We start from the raw sequence: 11,622 nt of genomic DNA on the forward strand, positions 1-11,622 counted from the left end.
AAGGCCCCACTTTGTTCCTCCTTGAAAGTAAAAAAATGCTGCCATTTTTAGACTTTAATCAATTGCTAAGCAACCTAAACTATTGGGCCACTCTCCACTCCTTCAAACATTCTTCCCTCTCTTTCTACCTTTTTTTATTACTTCCACCTTTACTACAGTATTTATCAACTTTCAATATCACTGTTTTTCTTCCTCTCTTCATTTTTCCCAGAAAATGAAGTCCTCCAAATTTGTAAGTTTTTATTTTCTTATTTAATAATTTATGATCATTGTAAAGTTTTGATTTTTATAGTTTTTTTTCCATTTTATGATGTGTGAATGCTCTAGCTCAAGCTTTATCATGCTCTTATACTTGTATGTTATTTGGCAACATTTGATTGGAATGTTATTGCATACCATTTTTTTTTTCCTTTTCTTTTAATACATAGTAAATAAATTATGAGTAGGGAGTGGAGAATTAATTGAATAAATTGTGTTAGTGTTTTCTGTTTTTCATGGAATTTGGATGAAATGGGAAAATGAATTGATTGTACTAGGTTGGTTTATCAATGTCACATGAATATTAGTTCTGCTATGTAAATACTAAATAATTAAAAACCCATCACTTTTATCAAAGTTTTGAGAAAGATGACTGAAAGAAAAATCTGGGTTTTAAGTAAATTGTCCAATATTGGTGCCTAAATGGATCATAATGTTCAATTAGTGATATAACAGATTTTAATCGATTTCGGTAGCGAAATTCTAGTGTCTGGATGGATATGGAGCAATCAATAGATGAGTGGAGAAAACTGGGTTCTGATTATCCTATGTTAGTAAATGAAAGTAGAAGAATTTCAATGTTTAGCTACTAGTATGAAGTTTTGGGTACTTCTGATTTTTATGACAAACTATTGTTACTGGATATTACTCATCAGTGATCAAGTTCTGAATTGGGAACCATAGGTCTGGTAGTGAATCACCAGCAATCCTAATTGGGATCAAGAAGTGAGTGTGGCGGATCTAATAGCCGTAGTTTATGTACCATCTTTTGAGCTTTATGTGGGTAGATTAACCAGAAGAATCATTTAATAACAATTCAATAGTTTGTTGTTAGTTGATTATTAGACTAAGCATTTATGCTGTTGATAAGGCTTAGCAATAAATCTTGTCAAGAATTGAACCAGCTGGGATTTATCAGATTTAAAGTTTTGTTCTTGCATTAAGTATACAGTAAGCAGAGGTTCATACTACATTAGTGCATGTTATAGCTGGCTGACTGATAGTGTACAATGGAGTTTTGTGCGTACGCAATGCTACCAACAATAAAGGTTTTAGAATTTTTTCTTGGGTATTCTTTTGTCGGGTGAATTTCGTTCGATTAGAAAGAGTATAAATGTAATTAGGATGGTTAAAATTCATGAATCTCAGCTGGTACCATGTAAGTGACATGCAAAAGATTTTGTGTTGATTTTTCAATGATTTGCAGGAGTCCTAAACCTTGGTCAATAACTATGTCATGAATGTATTACTGTGGTTTGTCTTCCTGTTGCATGATAGAATACATTGGGGTATATAAATACCGAAATTCATTGAGTTATCTACCTATTACATATGATATTTAAATTCGTGTATCATTTACCAACCAGGTGACTTCTTTTGGTTCTAAAAGACGAAGATCCTTTTCAATAAAGTCCCTTCCGACTCTGGCTTTGCTCTGTGCTGCTGTGTTTATTGGCAGTGCATTCGTTATAACAGATTATAAAGAGGTACATATTGTTGTTTGATTTGCTCTTAATTTATATTTTTATCATGTGGATGTAGAGTGTAGTGTTAATGTTTTTTAAGCATGCACATGTTTCTGTTGTGACTTGTGAATTCCTTACCCAAAAATATTTTCAATCGAGACTGCTCATGTATGCACTTTTGTTCCATATTCTAAGCTTAAATTGTGCTAGCTCATATTCATGGTTTCTTTGACTTTTAGCTTAAGTAATTGCTTTGACAATGATGAGCTCTACTATTGCAGAGACTCTCACCAAAGGACATGCTGAATAAATTTATGAGAACAAGATCTAAGAAGTGTGAGGTTTGTCAAAGTAAATGGGGTTTTATGGACTTGTAGTATCATTTCTAATAATGATGTTCCAGAATGTAACATGTACGATTTCCTTGTATTGCTTTCCTTTTCTTTCAGGGGCAATGTAAACCTATTGGAACTGAGGGGTTGCCAAAGGGTATTATTTCAAGCACTTCAGACTTAGAAATGCGGCCACTGTGGGGAACACCTGTTAAGAAGGTTAGCAAATACTATGTCATGATGTCAATAATTTTTGTGCTTGCGTCTTGCCCATCTTTCTTTCACCTTCGCAAATTGAGATGAATCTGACACCAATTATATTGGTCTTTTAATTAAGATGAAACTTAATGTGTAGAATATATTACATTATGTTTCTGATCCTTAGTTCAGGGCCACAATTGGGAATGCTATGGGTGGCTCCTTTCATCTGAAAATTAAATTGATGTGCAATTTGGTCTTTATTTTTGAATGATATAAATTTGTGTCTATATCCTACAAACCTCTGTGTAGAATGATGCAGTACACGTGCGCCATTACTGCCCACTCATGACATTAAATGATTTGGGATTCCTCTGTAATTTGATACAAATATCTCTTCCTTTTTATGTGTTTACCTATTCTGTATCCCCCAGAAAAAAAATATGAACTTGTTGGCCATGGCTGTTGGCTGGAAGCAGAAGGAAAGTGTGGACAAAATTGTGAGGAAGGTGAGAAGACAATTTTCTTTGAAGTTATGATTGAGTTGTTTAACAACTACTGGACTGAATGTTTATACATTGTTCTCCTGCAGTTTATTGTAAACAATTTTTTCGTGATGCTTTTTCATTATGATGGCAATGTGGATGACTGGAAGGAATTTAGGTGGAGTTCCCGTGCATTGCATATTGTTGCTGCTCATCAAACTAAATGGTATTCACATGGGGCTGATAACACGTCATGTCTATTGAATTTCTGGCAACAATATTTATATAATTGTTTTTCCTTCAGGTGGTTTGCAAAGCGTTTCTTACATCCTGATATTGTGTCTCAATATTCATACATTTTCCTTTGGGATGAAGACCTTGGAGTTGAAAATTTCAGTGTTCAACGGTAATGTGACCACTTCTAAATTCCGTCAATTCCTTTAATGTAGGTTCTGGTTCTGCTTCTTACTGTCTGCTACAAATTTTACAGCTATCTATATGTCATTAAGAAAGAAGGGCTAGAAATATCACAACCTGCCCTTGATCCTGATAAATCAGAGGTCCATCATAAACTTACAGCTAGACAAAAGGGCGCACTTGTGCACAGGTTAGCTATCTTTTAAATATTCTTAAAAAAGGCAGTTTACTGTGTCTCCAGTAGCCATGATCGCAATTGCTTTCTTTTGAGAGAGTTTATAATTGATGATGAATTCTTGCAAGCTTTAACATCATTTGTTCATATGGTTCAACTTTTAAAATGTGCTGCAGTGTTTGTCTCTAACATTTGGTAGTTAAAAGCCACTGTCTCCTTGAATAAACTTCGTACCCTTGTAGCTTTTTGGGCTGATATCTTGATGTACTTGCAGGAGAATCAACAACGTCCTTCCTGGTGGGAGAAAGTGTGATGAAAATAGTACAGAACCTCCTTGCACAGGGTAAAAAATGTCTTGAATTTTCTCCTTTACATTTTCTTTATTGAGATGATGAGAGTTGATGAGCCCCCCTTCAGTTCATATGTCTGTACACTTTTAATTGAGCAATGCTGATATATTACAGATGGGTGGAGATGATGGCTCCAGTTTTCTCAAGAGCTGCATGGCGCTGTGCATGGTATATAATCCAGGTGCGCTTTCAATACCATACTATACATTGAACTATACTACTATATAATCCACCGTGCATGTGTTGAATGAATGTTGAGGTCAATAAGATCGTTTGGCAATAATGTTTGTTTTTTCATTGTTTTCGTGAAGGTGAAGGGTAGCGGATAAGTTAGCTTATGTAGGGTTCATTCAAGCGGAGAGGGTGATCTATTTCGAGGTTCCCCCTATCGAAATAAAGAACCTTCTTTGTGAGGATGTCATAGGGGTGGCTATGCCACGGTTTAGTGCTTAGTTTTCTTTGCTGATCTTTGGGCTTTGGCCTCTTGCACCAAAAAAGGAAAAGAAAAAAAAAATTGAAAACTATACTGCTATATTGCAGTAAGTAAAGTTCATGAAGACATTTCCTGCTAGCAAATACTTTATGCTCTGGCTCAAACAAACTAAACCACCTGATCCGATATGTCCATGATACTGTGGCTGGTAAATGTATATTAGGATGCTTGTCCAGACACTTGACTATTATTTGACAACCTTTACATTTCTTATGTTTTGCAGAATGACTTTGTTCATGCATGGGGTGTGGACTTTCAGCTTGGTTATTGTGCTCAGGCAAATATCCTCTATTAGAATTTTTAAATATTCAATTCATCAATTGCCTGAATTCACTAAAATACTAGATTCTGATATTTTTCATTATATATACTTCACAGGGAGATAGAACAAGAAAAATTGGAATTGTTGATTCTGACTATGTTATTCACTATGGTCTTCCTACACTGGGGGGCACAGCACAGAACAAGGTAGAAATTCAGATAATTACCGGTAGTTTGGAATCTTGACTCATGGGCATCAACCTTTTTTTTTTTCAATTTTTTGTGCCATTGAACTGATCACTTTTTAGCATGTAGTTTAGTGTTTTACAATTACATGCCACTTGCTTTTCCCAGTACCTTGATAGACTGTAACAGGAAAGGTCTTACCCTTCTCCTGCCCCCAAAAACAGGCTTTTAAAGAACAAAAGTGTACCTTGTGCGGCATATTATAGTTAATTCTTTACCATACATAGGAAAACCATAGTTGTGGACTTGTGGTTGTATTGCTAAGATGTAACATTACTGTTTGTTTTTGCAGACTGATACAGAAGCCTCAAGTCAGGAAGTTGGAAAAGTCTCTTCATCAGATTCATTGCAAGGGGTACCAACACAAACACAGAGATTTTTTTCTTAAGACATTGAAAGAAGTTACTAAGTGTATTCTTATTCGTCTATGTTACATTTGCAGGAAACATCGACCTCCAACAAAACTGATGCAAGAAACGCAGTGAGTCTTAATTAAAACACTCTGAATGTTTTTTTGCATGAAAATGGAACAGGAACCTGAGAGAACATATCTGAGTTTGTTTGGTTACTGTCGGTCAGATTGTTTTGATAAAGATGATGGTAATTTTATGCCATTCTTCTGCAGGTGCGAAAACAGTCACTTACAGATCTAGAGAAATTCAAGAATAGATGGAAGAAAGCAGTAAAAGATGACGATTGCTGGACAGATCCATTTCAGCGATCTATGAAGAAGAATTGCTGATTCATATGTCTTTGATCACAACGATCTTATTCTTTTGATTAAATTATGTGAAGATGTTGTAACAGAAGTGACACATCTCCTATGATAAGCATTAGTTTTCCAGATAGCTTGTCCTACTGCTGCATATATGACACACCAGCAGATGGAGGTTTTGTTCGATAATTTTTTCTTTGTTTACCTATACAAGGCAAAATATGTAAAGTTGTAATACCATTCATACTTTGTAATGAATTCAAACTGATTAATATATATATGAGCTGGGTTTATTTATATTTTTATTTATCTTTATTGTTCTTTCTAATTTACTATTGCAGACTTGCAGCAACTCTTTGATTATTTTTTATTTTGAAGAAAATGAATATAATACTCCAGAAACAGTTAGCAACCTTAGCATCAAGAAGGAAGCAAACAAGCCAATGTAGATAACATGCTCATGCTATTCTGTAGCTCTGCGTACAGAATTTCTGAGAACTTTTAGTTTCCTAGCTATTAAACAGAAAAAGGAAATTCTTATCATTAGATTAAGTAGAAAGATTGGCTAAATCATCCATTCATTTGACGTACAAAGGAGTATAAACATTTCTGCTTGTCATAGAAATTGCTACAATACATTTTTTTAGCAAGAATTATTTCGCCTGATCAGCAAGAATTGTGTGTTAAACCTTCAATAATATGCAAGTACTATATACGTCTCTGTTTACTGAGCAGCCCAGCAATAATATTCCCAAGCTCTTCACCACTGTCTTCCTGTACATGATGCCCTGCCTGAAAAGGAGAGCAAAAGATTGCTAATCAGAACGTTCAACTTAATGAACACAATTACAGGCATGTCTAAGTAGGAAGAGTCAATACCATGGGGAGTTCAACCAATTTGTGATTAGACTCTTTGCAGAAATCTTCGACACCATCATAGTTTAGCCATCGATCTCTTTGACCCCAGCAAACAGTTGTGCGTACTTTCCAGTTTTCACTCACGAGTATCTTCCTTGACTCCTGAACATAATCCTGTCATATAACACTACACTACATGAGTGTGCAGAAATTTCTCTCTAATTATCTTCCCCCTTTTTTCAGACACCAAAGAAATTCAGCAAAAACAACTATAACCTTCAACTGCTTTTTCATAGATCTGCTGACTGCATTTAGTGCAAAACCAGAGGATCCTGATGTGAGATAGGGGCTTCTATAAACCATAGCATCATCTTCCTTCATTTTGTATGGACCAGAACTAGTCAATGCTTTGTCACTTGCTCTGAGAGGATCCTAAATGAGCAGCAAAGAAAATAAATTTGCACTATCATCGTGGCATATACTTTCTGGCCAAGCTAAAGTAGTCTTTTAACATGAAAATTTAAAGAAAAAGCAAAAATATAGCAAAGCCAACTAAGTTAACATTGTACCTGAGAAAAAATCTCCCCCAGCAGAAAGTTGCTGAATATGGACAATGACGATGGCAAATTGGCGTGCTTTGCAGTTATCTTTAGTAAATTAAAATATGGGAAGAATGTCAAACTTCTACTTGGAATGTAAGGAAATACTTTGTATATTTCAAGATGAATCTATATTTCAGAGCAGTTGAATCCTGTTTACTTATTCGAGCTTCAGTTAGAGTTTGGAAACAAACACAACATTCTCTCAGAAGTTTGAGCTTGACACAAATTTTAAAAAAATAAAATCAACAGAAAAAATTCGACAAACATACGGGTGGATTAATTAAGATGACATCATTGACTTTATCCTGATGATCAAAAGCATATTTCACAACCACTGGCGAGAAATATCCCTGCAGTAAACAATCAATAGAATGTCACTGCAGAAATCATTAAAATTGGAACTGTAAAAGAAGAGAATGAGTACCTGTACGACAAGTGAAACCTTATTCGGAACCAGATCATCAATCAGAGTTTTCAAGGATGCAGTATATTCTGTAATAGCACCATCCATTAGCAATGTGAAGTTCAAAAATTAATATATTTGTTATGCTAAAATACCCAAGAAACATTGCATACAGTTCCAGTGATCCACCAATGAATTTGGTAAAATAAAATCACCTTCCATTGTGTAGTCAAAACCATATTTAGGCTGCGGCTTATCTGAAAATCCAAATCCTGCAAAGGAGTGGAATAGCAACACAAATATATTATTCTCCTTTGCCTCAAAACATCTATTAAACCTGTGACAAATACTACTATACCAAGAACAGAACTACATATCACATATTATATCACATATTACCACAGCATAGAAAAGTTGAAAATGTTAATGATTTATTATGATAGATAAGAGATTACCTAGCCAATCAAAAGCAATGACATGATAGTTCTTGGAAAGTATTGGAAGAACTTTGCGATACGAGTAAGCCTGTTGGAATCATGCACTCGATTAGATACGGTGATTCAGATTACAAGAATGAATCCTTGCCTAAGATTATATGCAGCTGCATCAAATGCTAGCATATTTTAAGTTGTGTTGTGAAATTATTCTAGCATAGCATCTAAATCTAGTTAGATCAATGCTAACTGTGACTTGTAAGATCATTCAAAAGTCAAGGTAGCAAGTATGAACATGAAACCATTGGTATGAGTCATTAATGTCTGACAGTATTACACTCTGAAACATTCATTAACAGTTCAACACTCATTCAGAAATAATTGCGAAAAAGGAAGAGGAAACTAATAAGACACACCTGTGATGGAAAACCATGAATGAGCATGACTGAAGGATTATCAGTACTTCCACTTTCAACACAAAACCATCTATTATTGTACAAAACAATACGTGTATGGGTAAACCCTGCAATTAATCACTCTTCAATTTCTGTATAAAATGAAGCTAGGCCACCAGTGCAGCAAATTATTATCATGGCTATAAATTTGTGATACGAATACCAAATGTTATGAAGAATTCACCTAAACACGTCATCAGAAGCTTGAGAACTGCTGCCCATTGTCAACCCAAATATTGGATCTTTTGCCTTCTCACCTAAGCCGCGAACAACATAAGCTTTCACCTAATTGATGAAAAAGGTAAGACAATTGAAGGTAGATGGAAGCAAGATCATAGAGTCAAAGACAAGCCAGCTGAAATTGAGGTGAAGCACTACATCTGAACTACGCACGCACAACCAAGAAGTAGAGGATATAACTTGAGTATATAAACAAGAGTAAGAAATCAAATTCATATTCCAGTAAAAAAAAAAAAAGAACCAACTAAAGGTATATCTGTGACACAGTGAATAAGTTGAAACAATGCACCAAAAGCTAATCAAGGATATATAGAGTACCCAAAAAAAAAAAAAAAAATGACAAATCTGGATAATTAGGGGGAATAAATGAAAAATCAAGGGAAAAGAAGCATGATGATTTCCCATCAATAATGACTATTCTTGTCAACCATGAGATGAGGTTTCCATTGCCTCATTTCATCATGAATGAATGAACAATTGCAAACAATCAACCAACCAAAGTCAACAAAGATTGGTGTTGGATAACAAACACAACACCAATTCAGTATAATAATATGCATGTATAGCATAAACAACCCATGCTATTTATTGAAGGTATGATATTCTCAGGTAATGAATTTGAGTATAATTCATAACCCAATGACACCTTGATAGGAACCCAGGATGCCAAGTTGGTAAAACAACCATCTCTTGCGGCATTTAACTACAAATGCAACATAATTTCAAATAAAACTACATAGTTAACCAAACTTATTCTCGGGATTTTATAAACATACTGGTAGGCCTCTTATGGTTCCAAACGCATTAATATGACTCCAAGGGACACCCCCACGCATTCAGTTCAATATGGGGAAAATTTCTCAAAATTGGTTCAAAAGCGTGGATTATAGCCTTCCATTTTGGACTTTTTTTTTTTTTTGGACCCAAAAAAGGAAATGGTCGAGGTGCTTCTCATGGGCACCATAACGCCTTGGGAGTCCATTTCGGCGATTAGAACCATTCACTTTTCCTTAAAAAATGTCAACTTGATACACAAAAACGTACACGCCTACTTTTATTAATTCAACTACTCAAGGCTACCTTGGGACTTTATGTAACCAATTAATGGTCATATATGGTTCCAAACAACATCAAATGACCTAAAGATGCATCCCCTTCAATTATGAGATTTTTAAACATCAAGTCCCAAAATCTTTAAATCTGGTCCGATTTAGTGTATTATAGCCTTCAAATTTGGCCTTCGGAGTACATTTTTGGATATGCTAAGTTTATGCATTGAGGTGGTTCTTGAGGGTTCCAAAGGGCTCCGAGAGGCCTACTTAGTGCCCAGAAGGCCACAATTATCTCATTCATGCCTTGGGGACCCTTCGTCGTTGTGTCTTAAGATGTCATCCCTTGTCTAGTTGTCTTGCCTCATCTTGTTACCTTGGCTTGGCTACATTGCCTTGGCTTGTATTGCCTTTTGCCTTGCCTTCCAAGGCCTTGCATTGCCTTGTTTTGGTAGTTTGGCCCTAAGATAAGCCAAGACGCTTCCCTAAATTGCTAAAATAGGTGTTTTTTTAAGGATGGGGTGTGTTTTTATGCCTCGTGCCCATGCCTAGGGCATGGGTGTGCAGCAGCAGCACAACCGCCCTAAGGCCATGTGCATGCTTTAAGGCAGCAACAGCATCCAGTGCCCCACATTTAGGTACTGTGCCTTGGCCCTCCTCCACACTTAACAATTTTTTATAGCACCAAAGGCATAATATTTTTTTCTTTTTTTTAAATAAATGAAAACGTTGTTAAAAAAATACTGACTGACCATTTTCCCCTGCTTGAACCATTCATCAGCAGGACTTGATCCATCTGAATACTTTCCTGCCAAAAAAAATAATGTGATTTTTAATTTTGTTAAGCCATATGTATTATGTTACATGTAAATTGTGATAATTCATAAATAAAATCAAATCTTTAAGTAACCCTGATTCTTATGATTTTATCCCATCAAGTTTATAATTGCATTGCTATTGTAACCCTTATAGATATGATCATTGCAATAAACTCCTGTTACAAAAAGATTTACACAATCTAACAATACTACCAAGTATAAAAACTGGCCTATTACACAACAGATGATCAAATACAGGAGATCCACAATTAATAAGAAACATTACCTCCACTGAAAGAGAAGCCATCACCAGCAGAAACAGGAGCATCCAAGTAATAATCCTGCAACCAAAAATATATAATTAATCTAACAGAAAAAACCCATTTAATTAAAACCATTTTAGAGTTGCTAATATAAATAATTAATCACCTCATCTTGGCTACAAATCAATTTAAATGGTTTCCTCCTTTTGGTAACCACAATTTTGGACTTGGGTAATTTAGAAAGAGGCTTAATTGAAGATTTAAATTGATGGGGTTTGTGAAAAGATGTAACATTGGCAGATTGAAGAGACATATTAACAAGTAAAAGGGTAGTAATTTTACTGAGATGTAGGAAGAATATGATGATCTTGTTTCTGTAAAGACTAGGTGAAAAGATGGATAGGGTTTGTTCGGTTGTTACTTGTTAGCCCCCGTTGCCGCGCAATTTTAGCTACTCTTTTCCCTGCCTTATAAATGTTGCCCTTGTTCTTTAGTGGTTGTGAGACAATTGTATCACATATTCTCCATGTCGAGGCGTATCCGGTATCATTATAGGGATTGTTCCAGACGTTAGGGGTTCGAATCTTAACAAATAAGGATATATATATATATTTTGAAATAAGGATATACGTAATATATAGTTAGAGGAAATTTTTTTAATATCATTTCTCTCGTATTTTAGTGTTTGAAGTGTAAATATTGGATCAAATATATCATGAAAGTTGAAGTTTGATTAGAGTCATTTATTTTGACAAAACTTCTCTAATAAATGAGGTATGTACATACCTTTGAATTTATTCAACATGTCTATTTCGTTACAATTAAAAAGTATTGATAATTACTCGGAGTTTGTAAAAAAATTAATTATTTTTTTCCGTAGAAATATACTTGGATATAGGCCAAGTATATTGACATCAACATGCCAAAAATCATGTGTCTACGCTTGAGTTTAAGTCCCTCTTCTAACATGTTTATTTATTGTTTTGCCTCAATAGTGCTAATTGCCTCTTTTTATAAACTCTTAAGAATAGTATAGCTATGGGTAGCAATTCGGGTTAACAGGTCGGGTTTGGGTTAGATTTCAGGTTATACTTAGAAAGAATC

General features: G+C 35.0%; 2 protein-coding genes across 3 annotated transcripts; one reads left to right on the forward strand and one right to left on the reverse strand.

Moving 5' to 3' along the window:
* Positions 1 to 5,699, forward strand: LOC145603679 (uncharacterized). 2 transcript variants are annotated; one of them, XM_081659631.1, is made up of 15 exons: positions 1 to 232; positions 1,626 to 1,745; positions 2,006 to 2,065; positions 2,174 to 2,275; positions 2,689 to 2,763; positions 2,847 to 2,965; positions 3,044 to 3,145; positions 3,230 to 3,346; positions 3,606 to 3,674; positions 3,796 to 3,862; positions 4,398 to 4,451; positions 4,553 to 4,642; positions 4,974 to 5,036; positions 5,124 to 5,162; positions 5,307 to 5,699. In XM_081659631.1, the coding sequence occupies exons 1-15, from the start codon at positions 215 to 217 to the stop codon at positions 5,421 to 5,423; spliced, it is 1,212 nt and encodes a 403-aa protein (XP_081515757.1). In that variant the 5' UTR covers positions 1 to 214; the 3' UTR covers positions 5,424 to 5,699. The 2 variants fall into 2 exon arrangements, with proteins under 2 accessions (XP_081515757.1, XP_081515765.1); XM_081659639.1 differs by lacking the exon at positions 1 to 232 and having other exon boundaries at positions 1,716 to 1,745; positions 2,006 to 2,060.
* Positions 5,700 to 5,912: 213 nt separating this feature from the next.
* On the reverse strand, positions 5,913 to 10,979 carry LOC145603691 (uncharacterized). The gene is made up of 13 exons (XM_081659650.1): positions 10,685 to 10,979; positions 10,542 to 10,596; positions 10,190 to 10,245; positions 8,333 to 8,433; positions 8,110 to 8,179; positions 7,715 to 7,784; positions 7,475 to 7,531; positions 7,281 to 7,348; positions 7,126 to 7,206; positions 6,824 to 6,901; positions 6,531 to 6,686; positions 6,276 to 6,428; positions 5,913 to 6,188 (listed from the first exon to the last, which is right to left on the reverse strand). Exons 1-13 carry the CDS (start codon positions 10,829 to 10,831, stop codon positions 6,105 to 6,107), a joined length of 1,176 nt encoding a protein of 391 aa, XP_081515776.1. The 5' UTR covers positions 10,832 to 10,979; the 3' UTR covers positions 5,913 to 6,104.
* Positions 10,980 to 11,622: the final 643 nt, after the last annotated feature.

The sequence above is a fragment of the Chenopodium album genome, chromosome 2 (genome assembly GCF_948465745.1).
Source record: "Chenopodium album chromosome 2, dcCheAlbu1.1, whole genome shotgun sequence".
NCBI lineage: Eukaryota > Viridiplantae > Streptophyta > Magnoliopsida > Caryophyllales > Amaranthaceae > Chenopodium > Chenopodium album.

Bases quoted from the DNA above. Each gene is read 5' to 3' on its own strand.
- LOC145603679 (XM_081659631.1), top strand. The intron at 2,066-2,173 runs GTTTGTCAAAGT...CTTTTCTTTCAG, and splicing joins CAAGATCTAAGAAGTGTGAG to GGGCAATGTAAACCTATTGG. The intron at 5,163-5,306 runs GTGAGTCTTAAT...ATTCTTCTGCAG, and splicing joins AAACTGATGCAAGAAACGCA to GTGCGAAAACAGTCACTTAC.
- LOC145603691 (XM_081659650.1), bottom strand. From the start codon at position 10,831: ATGTCTCTTCAATCTGCCAATGTTACATCTTTTCACAAACCCCATCAA. The intron at 8,180-8,332 runs GTGAATTCTTCA...GTACAATAATAG, and splicing joins GCTTCTGATGACGTGTTTAG to ATGGTTTTGTGTTGAAAGTG. The intron at 7,785-8,109 runs GTGTGTCTTATT...TGATTCCAACAG, and splicing joins TTCATGGTTTTCCATCACAG to GCTTACTCGTATCGCAAAGT.